The sequence below is a fragment of the Xenopus tropicalis genome, chromosome 4, assembly GCF_000004195.4.
Source record: "Xenopus tropicalis strain Nigerian chromosome 4, UCB_Xtro_10.0, whole genome shotgun sequence".
Taxonomy (NCBI): domain Eukaryota; kingdom Metazoa; phylum Chordata; class Amphibia; order Anura; family Pipidae; genus Xenopus; species Xenopus tropicalis.
Genome location: NC_030680.2, coordinates 153,039,988 through 153,063,230, shown reverse-complemented (window position 1 = coordinate 153,063,230; position 23,243 = coordinate 153,039,988). Strand labels below are relative to the sequence as shown.

The 23,243-nt window shown below is 48.2% G+C and overlaps 1 protein-coding gene and 1 long non-coding RNA gene across 3 annotated transcripts; one reads left to right on the top strand and one right to left on the bottom strand.

Annotated features, from left to right (window-relative positions):
* The first annotated feature begins 727 nt into the window (after positions 1-727).
* Positions 728-16,420, top strand: uqcrc1 (ubiquinol-cytochrome c reductase core protein 1). 2 transcript variants are annotated; one of them, XM_031900093.1, is made up of 14 exons: positions 728-909; positions 3,978-4,118; positions 7,427-7,513; positions 7,993-8,122; positions 8,540-8,738; positions 9,444-9,523; positions 9,638-9,753; positions 10,259-10,402; positions 11,229-11,281; positions 11,501-11,608; positions 11,727-11,812; positions 12,198-12,286; positions 16,058-16,133; positions 16,223-16,420. In XM_031900093.1, exons 1-14 carry the CDS (start codon positions 847-849, stop codon positions 16,285-16,287), a joined length of 1,437 nt encoding a protein of 478 aa, XP_031755953.1. In that variant the 5' UTR covers positions 728-846; the 3' UTR covers positions 16,288-16,420.
* A 2,826-nt stretch (positions 16,421-19,246) lies between these two features.
* Positions 19,247-22,994, bottom strand: LOC116410489. Its single transcript, XR_004222450.1, has 2 exons — positions 21,388-22,994; positions 19,247-21,218 (listed from the first exon to the last, which is right to left on the bottom strand). It is a non-coding gene; the product is annotated as an uncharacterized LOC116410489 (long non-coding RNA).
* Between the last annotated feature and the right edge of the window lie 249 nt (positions 22,995-23,243).

Sequence of the window (23,243 nt, the reverse complement as noted above, 5' to 3'; positions counted from 1 at the left end):
CCGGTATAGGGAGCGCAGGTACCACAGGGCTCCCCCCCCACACACAGTAACCATGGGGATAAGGGGTATATTCCATATAACTGAGGGATTGGGCCGGTATAGGGAGCGCAGGTACCACAGGGCTCCCCCCCCCCCACACACAGTAACCATGGGGATAAGGGGTATATTCCATATAACTGAGGGATTGGGCCGGTATAGGGAGCGCAGGTACCACAGGGCTCCCCCCCCCACACACACAGTAACCATGGGGATAAGGGGTATATTCCATATAACTGAGGGATTGGGCCGGTATTGGGAGCGCAGGTACCACAGGGCTCCCCCCCCCCCCACACACAGTAACCATGGGGATAAGGGGTATATTCCATATAACTGAGGGATTGGGCCGGTATTGGGAGCGCAGGTACCACAGGGCTCCCCCCCCCACACACACAGTAACCATGGGGATAAGGGGTATATTCCATATAACTGAGGGATTGAGCAGTCACTATCCCCAGTAATAAGAAAGATCTTTATTAGAAGTTCCAATGAGAAACTACAGGCCGGTAGAGAGCGGGCAGCCAATCCCCTGCCTCCATTCGCTGCGCTACACGTTTCCTCACGTCACTCCATCCTACTCACGCCCACTCCCCAACCACGCCCACTCGTTCGCTCCTTCCTCCTTCCCAGTCCCGCACTGACCCCCGGAGTCCTCCCCCCCTACAGGTGGCGCTGTGTAACCTTGGCCCTGCTGCGCATAAGGAAGCGCTCATTCGCCCCATTCCGCGCCTGCGCATAAGGAAGCGCCCTCTGCTCCCAGCCCTATTCTGCGCCTGCGCGTCCCTGTCCTGTGCTAATGTCAGCGGGAAGATGGCGGCTTCAGTGTGCAGAGCCGGTAGCTCAGTAGGGAAAGCGCTGTTACGGGCCCGCTCGGTGAGTAGCTGTGGGGGGCAGGGCTCTGAGTGGGACAGGGGGGTGCTTGGGGCACACGGGTTTCCCGGAGCGGTAGGTGCTGCCCGGAGTGGGGGAGAGACTGTTGGGGGGAAGGTCACACACACACTTACTGACAGGATCTGAGGGCAAAGTCCCAGGCATAAGGGGAACCGCCCCCCAGCCCCTCTCTGTGTCTCCTTATAAACTGCTGCTCATTCATGGCTACTTATATCCCAGCGCAGCCTTAATACCCTGTGAGTGTGAGTCCCCTTGGCCCTCACTGCTCCCCCCCCCCCCCAGCCCCTCTCTGTGTCTCCTTATAAACTGCTGCTCATTCATGGCTACTTATATCCCAGCGCAGCCTTAATACCCTGTGAGTGTGAGTCCCCTTGGCCCTCACTGCTCCCCCCCCCCCCAGCCCCTCTCTGTGTCTCCTTATAAACTGCTGCTCATTCATGGCTACTTATATCCCAGTGCAGCCTTAATACCCTGTGAGTGTGAGTCCCCTTGGCCCTCACTGCTCCCCCCCAGCCCCTCTCTGTGTCTCCTTATAAACTGCTGCTCATTCATGGCTACTTATATCCCAGTGCAGCCTTAATACCCTGTGAGTGTGAGTCCCCTTGGCCCTCACTGCTCCCCCCCCCCCCCAGCCCCTCTCTGTGTCTCCTTATAAACTGCTGCTCATTCATGGCTACTTATATCCCAGTGCAGCCTTAATACCCTGTGAGTGTGAGTCCCCTTGGCCCTCACTGCTCCCCCCCCAGCCCCTCTCTGTGTCTCCTTATAAACTGCTGCTCATTCATGGCTACTTATATCCCAGTGCAGCCTTAATACCCTGTGAGTGTGAGTCCCCTTGGCCCTCACTGCTCCTCCCCCCCCCAGCCCCTCTCTGTGTCTCCTTATAAACTGCTGCTCATTCATGGCTACTTATATCCCAGTGCAGCCTTAATACCCTGTGAGTGTGAGTCCCCTTGGCCCTCACTGCTCCCCCCCCCCCCCCCAGCCCCTCTCTGTGTCTCCTTATAAACTGCTGCTCATTCATGGCTACTTATATCCCAGTGCAGCCTTAATACCCTGTGAGTGTGAGTCCCCTTGGCCCTCACTGCTCCCCCCCCCCTCACTGCTCCCCCCCCCCCAGCCCCTCTCTGTGTCTCCTTATAAACTGCTGCTCATTCATGGCTACTTATATCCCAGTGCAGCCTTAATACCCTGTGAGTGTGAGTCCCCTTGGCCCTCACTGCCCCCCCCCCCCCAGCCCCTCTCTGTGTCTCCTTATAAACTGCTGCTCATTCATGGCTACTTATATCCCAGCGCAGCCTTAATACCCTGTGAGTGTGAGTCCCCTTGGCCCTCACTGCCCCCCCCCCCCCAGCCCCTCTCTGTGTCTCCTTATAAACTGCTGCTCATTCATGGCTACTTATATCCCAGCGCAGCCTTAATACCCTGTGAGTGTGAGTCCCCTTGGCCCTCACTGCTCCCCCCCCCCAGCCCCTCTCTGTGTCTCCTTATAAACTGCTGCTCATTCATGGCTACTTATATCCCAGTGCAGCCTTAATACCCTGTGAGTGTGAGTCCCCTTGGCCCTCACTGCTCCCCCCCCCCAGCCCCTCTCTGTGTCTCCTTATAAACTGCTGCTCATTCATGGCTACTTATATCCCAGTGCAGCCTTAATACCCTGTGAGTGTGAGTCCCCTTGGCCCTCACTGCTCCCCCCCCAGCCCCTCTCTGTGTCTCCTTATAAACTGCTGCTCATTCATGGCTACTTATATCCCAGTGCAGCCTTAATACCCTGTGAGTGTGAGTCCCCTTGGCCCTCACTGCTCCCCCCCCAGCCCCTCTCTGTGTCTCCTTATAAACTGCTGCTCATTCATGGCTACTTATATCCCAGTGCAGCCTTAATACCCTGTGAGTGTGAGTCCCCTTGGCCCTCACTGCTCCCCCCCCCCCCAGCCCCTCTCTGTGTCTCCTTATAAACTGCTGCTCATTCATGGCTACTTATATCCCAGCGCAGCCTTAATACCCTGTGAGTGTGAGTCCCCTTGGCCCTCACTGCTCCCCCCCCCCCCCAGCCCCTCTCTGTGTCTCCTTATAAACTGCTGCTCATTCATGGCTACTTATATCCCAGCGCAGCCTTAATACCCTGTGAGTGTGAGTCCCCTTGGCCCTCACTGCTCCCCCCCCCCCCCCCCCAGCCCCTCTCTGTGTCTCCTTATAAACTGCTGCTCATTCATGGCTACTTATATCCCAGTGCAGCCTTAATACCCTGTGAGTGTGAGTCCCCTTGGCCCTCACTGCTCCCCCCCCCCCAGCCCCTCTCTGTGTCTCCTTATAAACTGCTGCTCATTCATGGCTACTTATATCCCAGCGCAGCCTTAATACCCTGTGAGTGTGAGTCCCCTTGGCCCTCACTGCTCCCCCCCAGCCCCTCTCTGTGTCTCCTTATAAACTGCTGCTCATTCATGGCTACTTATATCCCAGTGCAGCCTTAATACCCTGTGAGTGTGAGTCCCCTTGGCCCTCACTGCTCCCCCCCCCCCAGCCCCTCTCTGTGTCTCCTTATAAACTGCTGCTCATTCATGGCTACTTATATCCCAGCGCAGCCTTAATACCCTGTGAGTGTGAGTCCCCTTGGCCCTCACTGCTCCCCCCCCCCCCCCCCAGCCCCTCTCTGTGTCTCCTTATAAACTGCTGCTCATTCATGGCTACTTATATCCCAGCGCAGCCTTAATACCCTGTGAGTGTGAGTCCCCTTGGCCCTCACTGCTCCCTCACTGCTCAGTTACACTGGGACCCCCCCAGTTCCCTCTGACTCCCCCATAAGCACATTTACACATTAAACCTTTATTATCCATAGCAGCCTTTTCCATGGGTCCCACTGTCTAAGCTTGTTGGGCGCCCGGCCGCTTTGCCCCACCCCCCTAGGTGTCCCGGCCACTTGTCTGCCTCCCCCCCCCGACCACTTTGTCCTGTAGGGGGCGCACTCCTACAAGAAGAAGAGCTGACAGGAAGTAGAGTTCATTGTCCCTCTGTGCCACTGTACACTCACTGATCATTGGTTGATTTCCCAGCCGGCGTTGCTGAACCCCCAGAGGAATGGCAGCGCGGTGCCCTATACCCGGGCAGTACAGAACATCCCCGAGACCCAGATCTCCAGCCTGGCCAATGGGCTACGTGTTGCCTCCGAGGAGTCTGGCCAAGCCACCTGCACTGTAAGTACAACTGTTGTTACTTTAAAGGGGCGGTTCACCTTTAAGTCACATTTTACTGTTATAGAACGGCCAATTCTAAGCAACTTTCCAATTGGTCTTCATTATTTATTTGTTATAGTATTTAGGCTATTCGCCTTCTTCTTCAGACTCTTTGCAGCTTTCAAATGGGGGTCACTGACCCCGGCAGCCAAACCCTATTGCTTTGTGAGGCTCCAGTTTTATTGTTACTTTTAATCATTTGTTTTTCTATTCAGCCCCTCTCCTATTCCTATACCAGCCTCTCATTGCTAAGGTCATTTAGACCCTAGCAACCAGACAGCGGCTGGAACTCCAAACTGGAGAGCTGCTGAACAAAAATTTAAATAATGGGAAAAAACCCCACAAAAAAATAAAAAATGAAGACCAATTGCAAATTGTCTCAGAATATCACTCTCTACATCACTTTATAAGTTAACTTAAAGGTGAACCCATCCCTGTAGGTTAGTTACCCTTTATAAAGGCAGAGAGGGGAGGTGTTTGTGTCCCTATGGGCCCCACATTAGTTATGTGTGTGTTACAGTAGGTTAGTTACCCTTTATAAAGGCAGAGAGGGGAGGTGTTTGTGTCCCTATGGGCCCCACATTAGTTATATGTGTGTTACAGTAGGTTAGTTACCCTTTATAAAGGCAGAGAGGGGAGGTGTTTGTGTCCCTATGGGCCCCACATTAGTTATATGTGTGTTACAGTAGGTTAGTTACCCTTTATAAAGGCAGAGAGGGGAGGTGTGTGTCCCCCTATGGGCCCCACATTAGTTATATGTGTGTTACAGTAGGTTAGTTACCCTTTATAAAGGCAGAGAGGGGAGGTGTTTGTGTCCCTATGGGCCCCACATTAGTTATATGTGTGTTACAGTAGGTTAGTTACCCTTTATAAAGGCAGAGAGGGGAGGTGTTTGTGTCCCTATGGGCCCCACATTAGTTATGTGTGTGTTACAGTAGGTTAGTTACCCTTTATAAAGGCAGAGAGGGGAGGTGTTTGTGTCCCTATGGGCCCCACATTAGTTATATGTGTGTTACAGTAGGTTAGTTACCCTTTATAAAGGCAGAGAGGGGAGGTGTGTGTCCCCCTATGGGCCCCACATTAGTTATATGTGTGTTACAGTAGGTTAGTTACCCTTTATAAAGGCAGAGAGGGGAGGTGTTTGTCCCCTATGGGCCCCACATTAGTTATATGTGTGTTACAGTAGGTTAGTTACCCTTTATAAAGGCAGAGAGGGGAGGTGTGTGTCCCCCTATGGGCCCCACATTAGTTATATGTGTGTTACAGTAGGTTAGTTACCCTTTATAAAGGCAGAGAGGGGGAGGTGTGTGTCCCCCTATGGGCCCCACATTAGTTATATGTGTGTTACAGTAGGTTAGTTACCCTTTATAAAGGCAGAGAGGGGGAGGTGTGTGTCCCCCTATGGGCCCCACATTAGTTATATGTGTGTTACAGTAGGTTAGTTACCCTTTATAAAGGCAGAGAGGGGGAGGTGTGTGTCCCCCTATGGGCCCCACATTAGTTATATGTGTGTTACAGTAGGTTAGTTACCCTTTATAAAGGCAGAGAGGGGGAGGTGTGTGTCCCCCTATGGGCCCCACATTAGTTATATGTGTGTTACAGTAGGTTAGTTACCCTTTATAAAGGCAGAGAGGGGAGGTGTGTGTCCCCTATGGGCCCCACATTAGTTATATGTGTGTTACAGTAGGTTAGTTACCCTTTATAAAGGCAGAGAGGGGAGGTGTGTGTCCCCCTATGGGCCCCACATTAGTTATATGTGTGTTACAGTAGGTTAGTTACCCTTTATAAAGGCAGAGAGGGGAGGTGTTTGTCCCCTATGGGCCCCACATTAGTTATATGTGTGTTACAGTAGGTTAGTTACCCTTTATAAAGGCAGAGAGGGGGAGGTGTGTGTCCCCCTATGGGCCCCACATTAGTTATATGTGTGTTACAGTAGGTTAGTTACCCTTTATAAAGGCAGAGAGGGGGAGGTGTGTGTCCCCCTATGGGCCCCACATTAGTTATATGTGTGTTACAGTAGGTTAGTTACCCTTTATAAAGGCAGAGAGGGGAGGTGTTTGTCCCTATGGGCCCCACATTAGTTATATGTGTGTTACAGTAGGTTAGTTACCCTTTATAAAGGCAGAGAGGGGAGGTGTGTGTCCCCCTATGGGCCCCACATTAGTTATATGTGTGTTACAGTAGGTTAGTTACCCTTTATAAAGGCAGAGAGGGGAGGTGTTTGTCCCTATGGGCCCCACATTAGTTATATGTGTGTTACAGTAGGTTAGTTACCCTTTATAAAGGCAGAGAGGGGAGGTGTTTGTCCCTATGGGCCCCACATTAGTTATATGTGTGTTACAGTAGGTTAGTTACCCTTTATAAAGGCAGAGAGGGGAGGTGTTTGTGTCCCTATGGGCCCCACATTAGTTATATGTGTGTTACAGTAGGTTAGTTACCCTTTATAAAGGCAGAGAGGGGGAGGTGTTTGTCCCTATGGGCCCCACATTAGTTATATGTGTGTTACAGTAGGTTAGTTACCCTTTATAAAGGCAGAGAGGGGGAGGTGTGTGTCCCCCTATGGGCCCCACATTAGTTATATGTGTGTTACAGTAGGTTAGTTACCCTTTATAAAGGCAGAGAGGGGAGGTGTTTGTGCCCCTATGGGCCCCACATTAGTTATATGTGTGTTACAGTAGGTTAGTTACCCTTTATAAAGGCAGAGAGGGGAGGTGTTTGTCCCTATGGGCCCCACATTAGTTATATGTGTGTTACAGTAGGTTAGTTACCCTTTATAAAGGCAGAGAGGGGAGGTGTGTGTCCCCCTATGGGCCCCACATTAGTTATATGTGTGTTACAGTAGGTTAGTTACCCTTTATAAAGGCAGAGAGGGGAGGTGTTTGTCCCTATGGGCCCCACATTAGTTATATGTGTGTTACAGTAGGTTAGTTACCCTTTATAAAGGCAGAGAGGGGAGGTGTTTGTGCCCCTATGGGCCCCACATTAGTTATATGTGTGTTACAGTAGGTTAGTTACCCTTTATAAATGCAGAGAGGGGAGGTGTTTGTGTCCCTATGGGCCCCACATTAGTTATATGTGTGTTACAGTAGGTTAGTTACCCTTTATAAAGGCAGAGAGGGGAGGTGTTTGTGCCCCTATGGGCCCCACATTAGTTATATGTGTGTTACAGTAGGTTAGTTACCCTTTGAATGCCCTACTTGCCCCCTATGTAAGAGGATTTGTGCAGATATTTGCCCCGTTACAGTAACTGGGTTTCTTGCTGTTTCCAGGTGGGCGTATGGATCGGAACTGGCAGTCGCTATGAGAACGATAAAAACAACGGCGCTGGCTATTTCCTAGAACATCTGGCATTTAAGGTTTGTGCCGCGATATCATTATGGGTTTCCCTAGTGTGGGATCGGCTTCCTGTAGGAAAGGGCTTTTTCACCTTTGCAGTTGGTCTTTTTTTTTTTTTAATTTCACTTTTTGTTCACTTTTTGTTACACAGTTTGGATTTAGAGCAGCTATCTGGTTGCTAGGGTTCAAGTTACCTTAGTAACCAGAAAGTGGTTTGAATAAGAGACTGGTATAGAAAAATTAGTAATATAAAGTAAAACTGGAGCCTCACAGAACAATAGGATTTGGCTGCTGGGGTCAGTGACCCCCATTTGAAAGCTGCAAAGAGTCGGAAGTAGAAGGCAAATAATTAAGACACTATACAAAATAAATAAGGAAGACCAATTGCAAAGTTGCTTAGAAGTGGCCATTCTTTGACATACTGAAAGTTTGTATTTCATTTCTGGGAAATGGCAGATATAAGAGACAGATAATATTGTTTGTTCCGAATTTCCCCCAGGGAACAAAGAAACGCCCCCAGGCAGCATTGGAACAGGAAGTGGAGAGCTTGGGTGCCCACCTAAATGCCTACACCACTCGCGAGCAGACTGCTATATACATCAAAGCCCAGTCCCAGGACCTGCCCAAGGGTGAGTGGGGTGTCACTGTCCCAGCACTGGGGTGTCGCTGTCGGGGGTCCCAGCAATATACTGATATACAGAATATAAATGTGATAATCAGCCAGTCCCGTAACATCAGTTTATGACAGGGGAACCTCATTTTCTGCTTGATAATTTGCCCCGACCCCTAAGCTCAGCTTCTCAGAGAGTCGTCCACTGAGCATGTTCGGTGCCACCGACACTCCTAACAGACCAAGATGGGGAGGTCCTGTGTAACTGTAAAGCCCTGTATCATTACTGCTAGGGCAGTCAGTTATATATAATATGGCATTTCTAGCCATCTTCATTTTTAGTGTTTAGTTCTCCTTTAAGCTCTAAACTCCCATTGTTATAAATCTAATAATGTGAACATCCCTGTATAAACATATTTTATATCTTATTATTTAGCTGTGGAGATATTGGCCGACGTGGTGCAGAACTGCAGCCTGGAGGACTCTCAGATAGAGAAGGAGCGGCACGTGATACTGCGGGAGATGCAGGAAATAGACTCCAACCTACAGGAAGTGGTGTTCGACTACCTCCATGCCACTGCCTACCAGGGCACCGCTCTGGGCCGCACTGTGGTTGGGCCGTCAGAGAATGCCAGGTTAGTGCCGAGTATTCCTGCAGCTGCATGGGGTATATCTGTGGGCTCCACCTACATCTTCTGTCCCTCGGGTCTGTACAACTGGCTCTCTGGGGGTCCGTCTATACCAAATGTACAGTGCAAAAGAGAAAAAAAAACAAAATACAGTTTTTTGCAAGATTAAAGGGGAAGTAAACCCTCCACTTGATCACCATCTCGGGACAAAATACAGAAACAGCAAAGGAAAAAATTCTGAGGGTTTTCTTTCCCTTTAATCTGGCAAAAAAGCTGTATTTTCTCTGGGGATCAGATCTGTCTGACAGCAGCACAGGGAGCCCTCGTCAGTATCCACTGTCACTTGGCCAAGCGCTGCTCCTGGTGCCCCCCAACATTATGCCAGTTTAGCCCCAGTGCAGCGCAGGCCCCTCCTCAGCCACACAGCAACTCCATAACTTCAGTGGGGACTCGGATATTTGCAATAGTAGGAACTTTTCTTCCATATGGATTTAGGCAAATACACACAAACTGCGCATTCGCTCCCTGCCCCAACTGCCCCGCTCCCTGCCCCAACTGCCCCGCTCCGTGCCCCAACTGACATTGGGAGTCTCACTAAGTTCAGGTGATGGGCCGGTATTGGGCCGGGTTCTGCAGATGTTACAGGGATTTCGCTCAGAGACACCAGATATGTGTGAGTGCTGAGCATTGTGGGAACCTTTTGTTTTGTAGGAGGCTGAACCGAGCGGATCTGGTGGACTATGTGAGCAGCCACTTCAAAGCCCCTCGGATGGTTCTGGCAGCGGCCGGAGGTAACGCTCTGCGTGTCTGTGCGCTTCCTTAGCCCCTCCTACCATAGGCCCCTCCCCTAGCACTGCTCCATAGAGACAATGGCGTTTGTGTGAGCTGTTTGTGTTGTTCCCCAGGAGTGAATCACAAGGAGCTGTGTGACTTGGCTCAGCGACACTTCTCTGGCCTCTCCTATGAGTATGAGAAGGATGCCGTCCCGCTGCTGCCGCCCTGCAGGTTCACTGGCAGCGAGGTACAGTCTCACCCCTAATATTTACTCTTTCTACTTTCTCACATATAAGGAGACATATAGGATAAAGGAATAAACCCATAACCCTGTAGGCAGTTATGAATAATATCCGGTGCTGGTTTCCCTGTAACAATGGCCCCTTTATTGGGGCTCCCTATAGATCCTCTCAGGTCCCTGTCTGGGATTCAAATGAGGGGTGGGCGTGTCCTAAAGGTCCCTGTAGGAGGGGGAGAGCCAATCATAGCCCAGCAGTCACCCAAGCACAGGCAGGCTTCAGTTCCCTATCGGGTCAGCCTAGCTGCTGATTGGTTCCTATCCTACAGTGCCACAGCCTGGGAAAGGAAGCAGCAGGAAGTGGAACAGATGGGCGGGCTAGTGGGGTTTTGGGGGAATTTCTCAATGAATCAGTCTGAAGCACCGCCCTTCTATATGTAGAGGCGTATAATTCACTGGCGCATTTTCCCATGATTCCTCTCCTTTAAGCTTGTGTTGCTTTTTTCCTACTTAGATTCGTGCTAGAAACGACGACCTCCCATTGGCTCATTTAGCTATTGCTGTGGAAGGGCCCGGCTGGAACAGCTCCGATAATATTCCCCTGCTTTTAGCCAATGCGATCGTTGGTAGCTACCATGTGACGTACGGAGGCGGCAAGGTGAGAATAAGCTCTGGGGGAGTAACAGAGGCAGAATTATAGGGGACCCCCCCACATAAACATCTGTAGAATAAAAGCACGGAACCCAAATTCTTTTTAACTAAATCTCCCATACCTTTTATATATGTTATTTAATCATATATTGCCTGCCCCGCCTCTGGGCCTGCCCCGCCTCTGGGCCTGCCCCGCCTCTGGGCCTGCCCCGCCTCTGGGCCTGCCCCGCCTCTGGGCCTGCCCCGCCTCTGGGCCTGCCCCGCCCCTGGGCCTTGGGCAATAAGTTTGTTCTCAAACTTCCCTTTCTAGTTGTTGTTGTTACTTTTTCTGACTTATCTTTCTACACAGCCCCTCTCCTATTCATATCCCATCTCTCCTTTAAACCACTGCCTGGGTGCTAGGGTAAATAAGACCCTAGCAACCAGATAGCTGCTAAAATACCAAATGGAGAGCTGCTGGACAAAAAGTTAAATAACTAACTACATCATATTAAAAGCTACTTTAAAGGTGAACTTCCCCTTTAAAGCAAATACATGTTAAATGAACTGACTGTAGAGTTCCCAGTAAAGCTTTCTGATAACAATAGATCCTTTCTCCTTGTTGCCCGTGGGTAGAACCTGTCGAGCCGAGTGGCCAGCGTGGGGCGGAACACAAGCTGTGCCAGAGTTCCCAGTAAAGCTTTCTGATAACAATAGATCCTTTCTCCTTGTTGCCCGTGGGTAGAACCTGTCGAGCCGAGTGGCCAGCGTGGGGCGGAACACAAGCTGTGCCAGAGTTCCCAGTAAAGCTTTCTGATAACAATAGATCCTTTCTCCTTGTTGCCCGTGGGTAGAACCTGTCGAGCCGAGTGGCCAGCGTGGCGGCGGAACACAAGCTGTGCCAGAGTTCCCAGTAAAGCTTTCTGATAACAATAGATCCTTTCTCCTTGTTGCCCGTGGGTAGAACCTGTCGAGCCGAGTGGCCAGCGTGGGGCGGAACACAAGCTGTGCCAGAGTTCCCAGTAAAGCTTTCTGATAACAATAGATCCTTTCTCCTTGTTGCCCGTGGGTAGAACCTGTCGAGCCGAGTGGCCAGCGTGGCGGCGGAACACAAGCTGTGCCAGAGTTTCCAGCCGTTTCACATTCGATATTCCGACACGGGGCTGTTCGGACTGCACTTCGTTACAGACAGACACAACATTGAGGATATGTTGCACATCGCCCAGGGAGAATGGTGAGGACCTTATCACTGCCTCTACCGATTGGCTGTATCCAAAGCTCCGCCCTCAGTATCCACCTGCCAGCTTACTGTGAGCTCTAACCATGTGACTAACGGCTTCTCTCATTGGCAGGATGCGCCTCTGTACCGGAGTAACAGACAGCGAGGTGGCACAAGCTAAAAATGCCCTGAAAACTGCCCTGCTCGCCCAGCTGGATGGTAGGTACCCCCCGTGCCTCTGGGCCATTCCCCTGCTGCTGGGAGCCCCTCCCACTCACTCACTCACTGACATTCCCCTGCTGCTGGGAGCCCCTCCCACTCACTCACTCACTGACATTCACTTGCTGCTGGGAGCCCCCTCCCACTCACTGACATTCCCCTGCTGCTGGGAGCCCCTCCCACTCACTCACTCACTGACATTCCCCTGCTGCTGGGAGCCCCTCCCACTCACTCACTCACTGACATTCCCCTGCTGCTGGGAGCCCCTCCCACTCACTCACTCACTGACATTCCCCTGCTGCTGGGAGCCCCTCCCACTCACTGACATTCCCCTGCTGCTGGGAGCCCCCCCCCTGTACTTACTGCCATTCTCCTTCTCTAACAGGAACAACCCCCGTGTGCGAGGACATTGGGCGCCAGGTCCTGACCCTCGGCCAGCGCATCTCATTGGAGGAACTGAATGCCAGGATTGACGTGAGTCGGCCGCCATTTTCTCTTTCCCAAATGAAATTCATTGGGGCTCATTTATAAAGAGGGGGGCAGGTTTGCCCGTGGGAAGTAACACTGCAACCAATCAGCAATTGACTTTATCCAGCGAACTGCAGTTGGAACAATGAAAGCAAACAGTTTATTGGTTGCCATGGGTTACTACCCAGTGTATATAAATGGAGCCCCACTGTGTGTAAATATTGTTACCCAGCTGGGTTATTATTTCATGAATTCTTAAAGGGTAGTTCATGTTTAACCCTTTAACTGCCAGCCATTTTGGTCAAAGTGGAAGGTGTATTGCCAGACATTGAACATTTTGCGCTCTTTCAATTTCCTTGGGGCCTTTCCTTGGGGGGGGCTTTTAGTTTACCCAGGAAAACTATATATCGTTTTTTTCAGGACAACCTAAGCTTTCAAAATATGGTAGAATTTTTCTGTAATTCCAATTCTGTAACAAGATGAAGAAAATCAGATTTTCCATAATATAAACACACATACCAGAAACAATTGTATGTAGGAAAATCCAACTGATTGGGAAAGTCCTATCCCTGCTGATGGTGCCAATACCAAACACATATAGTTTTATGGGGAATTCCCACGTGTATAGGCCACAAACTCCCGGCAGGACCAAATCCCCAAAACACTGCGCCAGATGTCAAGGACAAATATTCCACTTAGAGAAGGTTTTCCCTTGAAAACTGTACATTTTTGCAAAGAGCAGATTGTGGGGAATCCAGAATAGGTAGAACTGTCTGTCTGCTCCAGACTACCGAGTCGCAATGCTTTCTTAAATGTACCAGTTTTTATAAAAAAAAATGTGAAATTTGTGAAAAGCATTTCAAAGCTTCCACTTTGCAGCATCTTATCTCCCACATAGCATTAGGTACCAAGATAAAACCCCCTAAATATGAACGCCAGGGGTCCCCTGAACAGTTTGATGCCCAATATGTATAGGTTTAGCTAAGTATGTGGCATGTAGGGGCCCAATGGGAACCCCCATATGTACTGTCATTTCTGTCATTTCAGCTCCTGCAAAATCAACACATTGACAGTTTTTTTTATAGCTTTACCCCCATAAAATACAAAGTTTACCCCAGAAAGCCATATATTTTTGGAAAGTACACATCCCCCCGAATCTAAAATGGGCACCCATGTCCTTCTACACCAAAGTACCAAGCCGCACAGCTTTCCTAAATTTAGCATTTTTTGTCATTTCTGAAAGTCACTTAAAACGTTGCAATTTGTCGTTTTTATCTCACACAAGTTTTTACATACAATGGCAAATCTCCCCAAATATCAGCGCCATAGGCCTACTGAACACTCTGATGCCCAATATGCATAGATATACCAACGCATGGGGGTGAATGTGTGTGTGTGTGTGTGTGTGTGTGTGTGTGTGTGTGTGTGTGTGTAAGTGTGTAAATATGTAGAAAAGCAAAAAGCAACAAAAGGCAGAAAAGCAGAACAAAAGCTCCATTTGGTAAAATGAGACTTGTGTGTGTTGTGGGTAAATGTGTGTGTGTGTGGGTAAATGTGTGTGTGTGTGGGTAAATGTGTGTGTTGTACTGTAAATGTGTGTGTGTGTGTGTTGTACTGTAAATGTGTGGGGGTAAATGTATGTGTGTGTGTGTGTGTTGTACTGTAAATGTGTGGGGGTAAATGTATGTGTGTGTGTGTGTTGTACTGTAAATGTGTGGGGGTAAATGTATGTGTGTGTGTGTTGTACTGTAAATGTGTGTGTTGTACTGTAAATATGTGGGGGTAAATGTGTGTGTGTGTGTGTGTGTGTATGTGTGTGTGTTGGTAAATGTGTGTGTGTTGTACTGTAAATGTGTGTGTGTTGTACTGTAAATGTGTGGGGGTAAATGTATGTGTGTGTGTGTTGTACTGTAAATGTGTGGGGGTAAATGTATGTGTGTGTGTGTGTTGTACTGTAAATGTGTGGGGGTAAATGTATGTGTGTGTGTGTGTTGTACTGTAAATGTGTGGGGGTAAATGTATGTGTGTGTGTTGTACTGTAAATGTGTGGGGGTAAATGTATGTGTGTGTGTGTTGTACTGTAAATGTGTGGGGGTAAATGTGTGTGTGTATAGGTAAAAAAAAAAAGGTTACTTACTTTGTTTGTGAGCTGGAGAGTCCTTGGCTGTAAACATTGTCCCATGATGGAGTCTCTGCAGCGGGTGGGCGGGATCAGCAGGGCTGGGGGAGGAGCTCTAACAGCAGACACCATGCCATCTGCCATTCTGTCTGCTGTTAAAAGTCAGTCCTGCGACAATCAAGTTGCAGGACTGACTTGCCAGCCCCCTTGGCTCATTGCCTGGGGGGTTTGGGGTGCGATGGACTCTCTGCACTGGTGGCAAAAGCCAACAGAGAGAGGCTTTATTTCTGAAACACGTATGTCATACGTGCTTGGCAGGAAAAGAGTTAAAAGGACTGTTCACCTTTAAGTTCACTTTTAGTTACACAGTGGCCTATTTCTAGCAACTTTGCAATTGGTTTTTATTTTATATTTCTTATAGTTGTTTGAGTTATTTCCCTTCTTCTTCTGCCTCTTTGCAGCTTCCAAATGGGGGTCACTGACCCCGGCAGCCAAACCCTATTGCTCTGTGAGGCTCCAGTTTTATTGTTATTGTTACTTTTTATTCCTTATCTTTCTATTCAGCCCCTCCCCTATTCATATACCCGTCTCTCATTCAAACCTCAGCCTGGTTACTAGGGTACATAAGACCCTAGCTACTAAATTCCTAGTAATGGCCTACCCAGACTCCCCTGGCATTGCCCCCCATCTGGGCCCATAGAGGGTGGGGCAGTAGCAATGGGCATTACCCCCCCATCTGGGCCCATAGAGGGTGGGGCAGTAAAAATGGGCATTACCCCCCCATCTGGGCCCATAGAGGGTGGGGCAGTAACAATGGGCATTACCCCCCCCCATCTGGGCCCATAGAGGGTGGGGCAGTAACAATGGGCATTACCCCCCCATCTGGGCCCATAGAGGGTGGGGCAGTAACAATGGGCATTACCCCCCCATCTGGGCCCATAGAGGGTGGGGCAGTAACAATGGGCATTACCCCCCATCTGGGCCCATAGAGGGTGGGGCAGTAGCAATGGGCATTACCCCCCCATCTGGGCCCATAGAGGGTGGGGCAGTAACAATGGGCATTACCCCCCCATCTGGGCCCATAGAGGGTGGGGCAGTAACAATGGGCATTACCCCCCCATCTGGGCCCATAGAGGGTGGGGCAGTAGCAATGGGCATTACCCCCCCATCTGGGCCCATAGAGGGTGGGGCAGTAACAATGGGCATTACCCCCCCCCATCTGGGCCCATAGAGGGTGGGGCAGTAACAATGGGCATTACCCCCCCCATCTGGGCCCATAGAGGGTGGGGCAGTAACAATGGGCATTACCCCCCCATCTGGGCCCATAGAGGGTGGGGCAGTAACAATGGGCATTACCCCCCCATCTGGGCCCATAGAGGGTGGGGCAGTAACAATGGGCATTACCCCCCCCCATCTGGGCCCATAGAGGGTGGGGCAGTAACAATGGGCATTACCCCCCCCATCTGGGCCCATAGAGGGTGGGGCAGTAAATGCCTTGTTACCCTGCCAATGTGCCCTAGTGACATATTCCCTTATTACTATTTCCTACATATTAAATAGATTGGGTGGGGCTCCATAAAGCCAAACTGTAAGGGGCCGGCCCCTTTGCTCTGTTCCCATTGGCTGAGCCAATCTGCCTTCTCTTCCCCCCCTGACAGGCTGTGAGTGCTAAGAAAGTGAGTGAGATCTGCTCCAAGTACCTGTACGACAAGTGCCCCGCCGTAGCCGGAGTGGGTAAGTCTCTCCCCCCCCCCGTGTCCCTCTCTCACGGAGCCGCTCTGATTGGTTCCCTGCCGGTAACCACCTTTGTCTTCCTCCCCCAGGGCCCATTGAGCAGATCCCCGACTATAACCGGATCCGCAGTGCCATGTATTGGCTGCGCTTCTAGCTCCGCCCACCCAGCGGCTGAACCAACCGACAGAGAGGAGATGCGCATCTCTGCCCATTCGCTACCAGTTAACCCTTGTGTTTCCGACAGCAACATCAGAAAGAGTTAATAAATGTAATTTAAATGTACACAATTCTGCTGGTTTGTCTTCCCTTCATGGCTTTTGTTTTTATTGCATAATAAATAAAAATATATATATATATATATATATATATATATATATATATATATATATAGATAGGGTGTGGCTTATAGAGACTAAATATATATAGTAGATAGGGTGTGGCTTATAGAGACTATATACAGTATATAATATATATAGTGTGACATAACAAACTGTATAAGTTGGATGAAACTATTAGATATTTCTGTTTATGCTGAAATGTACCCCCTGCCCCCCTCCTACCTGTTGTACAAATGCATTGTGTAGGTTAATCTCATCTAGGTGTGTATTGTGTGTAGCCAGCCGGCTCTGTCTGGCCCTCCCCATGTAATTGCCCCTATTGTGAGGGCACACAGAGCCAGACCCCATAGTGACACAATACACATAGTTACCCCTTGTGAGAGCAATGCTCTGTCTAGTAAATGCAATAGACTGAACTGGGCATGCTCACTAGGTGGCTTCCCATAGGCCCAGTGGGATTAGCTATCATTGGCCCCTCTGGAAGCTGCCTTTGGGTTGGCAGAAGGAATCAAACCCTGTTTTGGTTTTACGACAGGGGCTGTTCCCTTTCTGGCTACAAAGGTGGCTGCCAAGAGTTCCAAGGGGCCTTTTGTCTGGGGTGTAACCTTAGCTACGGCAGGACCCCCTCCCCTGTGTTCCCCTGGAATCTACCTTAGCTGGGGCAAGAAGATTCCCCCCAACTGTGTGTATTTCCCTACTCCCTAAGGAACAAGAGTGCAGGCTGGCTACCACCTACTGGCTTATGGGAACCTGCTGATGGCTACTTGCCATTTCTCCAATAAATGCCTCATCCTGTGATACCAACTGTTTGCTCTTTGGGTCCTGCCCTATGTCTGGGAACTCACGGCCCTGAGGTTGTAACAATCCTCAGCACCCTCTACTTTCTGCTGCCTCTGCAATAGCATAGGGAGAGAGGGCCGCACAGCTTAGGTAGCCTTGGCGGCTAGCAATCCTCAGCGCCCTCTACTTTCTGCAGCCTCTGCATTAGCATAGGGAGAGAGGGCTGCAGAGGGCCGCAGAGCTTAGGTAGCCTTGGTGGCTAGCAATCCTCGGCGCCCTCTACTTTCTGCTGCCTCTGCTAATGCAGAGAAAGTAGATGGCGCCGAGGATTGTTAGCCGCCAAGGCTAGCTAAACTGGCCGGCCCTCTCTCCCTATGCTAATGCAGAGACAGCAGAAAGTAGAGGGCGCCACGGATTGCTAGCCGCCAAGGCTACCTAAGCTCTGCAGCCCTCTGCAGCCCTCTCTCCCTATGCTAATGCAGAGGCTGCAGAAAGTAGAGGGTGCTGAGGATTGCTAGCCGCCAAGGCTACCTAAGCTGTGCGGCCCTCTGCGGCCCGCTCTCCCTATGCTAATGCAGAGGCAGAAGAAAGTAGAGGGCGCTGAGGATTGCTAGCCGCCAAGGCTACCTAAGCTGTGCGGCCCTCTGCGCCCCTCTCTCCCTATGCTTATGCAGAGGCAGCAGAAAGTAGAGGGCGCTGAGGGTTGCTAGCCGCTAAGGCTAGCTAAACGAGGCAGAGGCAGAGGCAAGTAGAGGGCGCTGAGGAATGCTAGCCGCCGAGGCTAGCTGAACTGGCCGGACCTCTCTCCCTATGCTAATGCAGAGGCAGCAGAAAACGGAAAATCATATCATACTTACCGAGATTTTCGTTTCCTGGACTGGAACATGGCAGTGGGCACCAATGGGTTAATCCCCCCTGCCGTGAGGAAGGTACAGGAAATGACACATTATAAAAGACTTCCCCTTCCCCCAGCGCCCCATCTCTACTGACTGAGTGCAAAACTTAGGGTGGGAAGTCCCGTGCCCACTGCCATGTTCCAGTCCAGGAAACGAAAATCTCGGTAAGTATGATATGATTTTCCGTTTTCCTGTTCCTTCCACATGGCAGTGGGCACCAATGGGACATAACAAGCTTACGACATAGGGAGGGTAAACAATTATTTATTAGCAGTAGCCTCCGATAGAATAGCCCATCCAGAGCCAGCTAATTTAGAAGCAAAAAGTATCAAATACAGATGCAGCAATAAAGTTGTACCATAAAGCGGTGGACACTAAAGGGTATGACAACCTTCTTGTTAATATACTCACCACTTTTTGGCCTTAGGATTACATTTGCGGCACTATAGGACTGAGCCTTCCAAATCCATGTAAGGAATGATATACTTACAGTTTGTTTGGTGAAACCATGGCCAAGCCTGCTGTAGAGAGATTATTAATTCAACATAGTAAAATGTTAATGCAGACCATTAATGCAGTATCATATGAGCAATAGACAAAAGTACCAAATAGTAATGCATTATTACTATATTTGCCGTACTATAATATAGTTATTTATCAATACACAATGAAGAAACACCTCAATGGCAGAGCGCAATAGTGCCCTAATAATGGGCTGCAGACGATACAGGTAAATAATAGCCTCAAAAAATATACTGAAGCAGATTATATTAATGTGCCTGACATCTCATCTCTGAACTGTAAAGGGAAAATACACAATATTATAACAAAGAATGTAATAGAAATCAATGATAAGCCGCACTGAAATTCAAATGCTACCATACTTAATAGTCAGGCAACACTATGTGGTAGAACTGAAAATACCTAATTCACCATATTATATTAAAATCTGGCTAAACAGCTTCAATTAGGAAAAATCTGTTGAAACACATACTGTATTCAATAGAATGACCAGACTTCCTGCAGCTTTACATGTGCAGTAATGTATAGATAGGAACAGAAGGAAAATAGTCAAAAGCGGCCATAGTGTAACACTAGGTCAATACCCCAGGGAAATAAACCAAGAAAAATATGCCAAGAATCTTTTGGTGAAACACTGCGCCCATAAATAGCAGTTTAGGAGTTAAAAACTTAACCAGACTAAATATATGGTAAAAGACCATAAAGAGCTTGCCCCCATGTATCCCAATACAAAATGTAACTGCAGGGCTGTGTATACAAAAATGAAATTATCTGCTACGTAAAGAATTCTACTAGTACTAGTTTTGTATACTGGTATACGGAATGTGGGACATTATAGGAAATGTAATGATGAATTACAAATCAATTTAAATATTACACTATAAAGATTTAAAAACTGCATCACAGAGTAACAATGAGAGAATATACATAACGACTTTATGTGCCACCCAACTTGAAATGATTCTCTCAAATAAACATTATGATATAATGATAATAAACTGTAGGACTGAATATAGAAACCAAATAGCTATTGGCTAATTATTAGATACAGGATAGCCCACTGTATGCAGACTACAGGAACGCTGATGAGCAATATAACTGTAGTGATTACCAGATTATTGAATACCTTGGTAACTAGCAGGTTAGTAAACTGCAGAAATGTGCCCAGCAATTATACACTGGATACTTGTACCATAGTAATGACAACTAATGTCAACTACTCAATATTGATATATCTCGAAACTAGTGTTATACCAGTATCAATATACTTTAGTTATTACAAGATAATAAAATATGGTACTTAGAAACTAACATTAAACATCTGTGATATGAAAAATGATCCACAAAGGATGCACCGCTGTAGATAAAACACTATTAGAATAGAGATTCTTAACCAGTGCTACTGGAAGCTCGCGGCTGGATGTAGCCCCTCAGATGCCCTCTATCGTGCCCAGATTGCTTGAAGGCTTCGACATAAAACATTTTAATTTAATCTGGCCTTCGAACATGCTGCTTGAGAAATAACTGGCCCACTATATGAGATAAGTGGAACATAACCGTGCTTAACCGTTATAAGATAACCTGCAGAGAAACAAAGAATGAAATAAATGTATGGTAACCGGTATCATTTAAAGAGAGGTAAACCCGAAAAGAGAGCTGCAATGTCCCCCATGAATATGTTGCAATATGGGGGTGAGATGAGCGACAATGAACTGACTGGTGCATCATGATGACTGCACTGAACCATACTAAGTGGTTACAGAAGGCAGTATGCACTGTTGAATTACTGTATTAATATACTGCATGAATATTTTACACTGAATACCAATGGCTGCATGAGTTGAACTACAGACACTTTGTTTTAATGTGCTGCATAGCTATATCCAGATAGTACTGGAAACTACCGAAATTGCAATGTGGAATACAATGAATTGTAGGAATGCACATAGTATCTATGTGCTGAATAGCTATATCAAAAAGGCAGGACCTGGGAGGGATTGAAGCACAGGGGCCAAACCCTCACAGTCGATGTGCTCAGCATGCCGAAGTTTGCAATTTTACCTTGAAAGTTGACCTCCTTGCTGTTTAGCTGCCAACAATGCAACAGAATATACAGAACGGGTTTCCAGGTTTATGCTACATGACAAAAACACAAAAGATGCAATAGTCATAATGAACTGTACTACATTTGATATCAATATTGTGAATGACTATATCTTAATTATACTGGTTAATTTCAGACATTTAAATATGGTTGTCAAAGAAACTGCAGGAGACTGCACTGCAATAGAACTGTTGTATGCAGGGGTCTCCTTTCCAAGCCCCGCTTAGCTTCCCAGATCTATCAAGATGAGGTTCATTCGGGCCGCAGGTCACCAGCTAAATGGCTACGTAATGGTAGTACTGCATCTACTACAATTGCAGTATAGTATAATACTATATAGTGATAGCCCTAACTTGGGGCAGCTGCAGTACAAATAAACTACAGATGTGCACTTAGTATTACCCTACAGACTGGCTATATATCAGTAGCCCCACTCAGTATTAACCTGCAGAAAAGGCTATATAGTAATAGCCCCACTTAGTATTAACCTACAGAAAGGCTATATATCAGCAGCCCCACGTAGTATTAACCTGCAGAAAGGCTATATATCAGTAGCCCCACTTAGTATTAACCTGCAGAAAAGCTATATATCAGTAGCCCCACTTAGTATTAACCTGCAGAAAAGGCTATATAGTAATAGCCCCACTTAGTATTAACCTACAGAAAGGCTATATATCAGCAGCCCCACGTAGTATTAACCTGCAGAAAGGCTATATATCATTAGCCCCACATAATATCAACCTGTAGAATGGCTATATAGCAATAGCCCCAAATCTGGAACAGTTGCAGCAAATGCTGACTATATATCAGTAGTCCTGCAGAAGTGTCATCAGGACTAATACTGTATGGCTATAACCTCATAGCACAGGTTAACATTTAATAAGTTGTATCAACACACAAAATGACATCAGGAAGAATCCCAGTATCGACAGAGAATATCTGAACTCAAAGTAGTGCCTTCCCCAGACAACTTCCCATAAGCCATATCCATGTAACAGGCTTAAATAGAGGCTGTGCATGTGGAGCCCAATGCTATTTGGGAGGCAATACACTATGCGTGTCCCAATGTTTGAATACATAGGCTTACCAGCCATAAATGAATCACTTAATCCAAGATAAGCTTGCATCTGGCAGGCCTCTGAGGTGTTCGGGTACCTCACTGATATAAGCAGAGCCCATTACACTCAGCAGCACCTGAGGAACCTGACGGGCTCAGAATCCAATCAAGCCATTACAGCTGGAAGGCAATTAATCTGCACCAACCTCTCCTCACAATAGGAGCTTCTCCCTCAAATAGGTATACAGCTTATCTGCTCCATGAAGTTGTGCAGAAATAATTACAATTTCCCCAAGGTTGGAGATCAATCGCAAATCAGCAGGTGATTAGACTGCAAACTCCTCTGTTGATGTTGAAAACTTTTCACTTACCTGATAAACGTATAAATGTATAGTTGCACAACAACGTATAAATTTCTTGATGAATTATTTTCCCAGTTTCCGACGAGAACAAACAACTACACTTAAGTAGCACAATGCAGGATGAATATCATAACCTTCTGTGACAGCTCTGATGCGAGACTTACCCAATCTCCTCCCAGTCTCAATACCAGGGGAGACAAATGAACAAACACACTCTGGTGTACTGGTCCCATGCTCTCATAAGTTATAGAGCTTACCCCCTGGAGCCAGAGTGTGCTAGTCTGAGACTCATTACAGACAGCCTGTAAAATACATTACACACACACAGGTTAAAATTCAAGCAACCTAAAGCTCCATCCGTAAAATAAACCCAATGGATAATAACTTACACCCAGGATCAGTTTTGGTCAAATATTCCACACCATTTAAATTTCAAATTTGGCGCCAACCATCCCTTTAAAACATACCCGGAGGTTCGCGCATTTCACCACCAGCGTTGTAGACAGGGGCGCTCAGCGTCTTAACGCGCATGCGCCTCGCCAAAAGGATCGGCATTGCGGCTTACTGCGCTGCAGGCAACGGATGGCCATAAGCCCGCCGGCTTCTCTCTGCGCACACAAAAGATAAAGATCTCGGCTGCAGGAGCATCAGACAGAGGAGAGCTACTCTGCTGGTAACGGGGGTTTGCACGACAGGAAGAGAAGAGATGGGGCGCTGGGGGAAGGGGAAGTCTTTTATAATGTGTCATTTCCTGTACCTTCCTCACGGCAGGGGGGATTAACCCATTGGTGCCCACTGCCATGTGAAAGGAACAGGAAAGTAGAGGGCGCCGAGGATTGCTAGCCGCTAAGGCTAGCTAAACTTGCCGGCCCTCTCTCCCTATGCTAATGCAGAGGCAGCAGAAAGTAGAGGGAGCCGAGGATTGCTAGCCGCCAAGGCTAGCTTAACTGGCTGGCCCTCTGCGGCCCTCTCTCCCTATGCTAATGCAGAGGCAGCAGAAAGTAGAGGGCTCCGAGGATTGCTAGCCGCCAAGGCTAGCTAAATTTGGCCG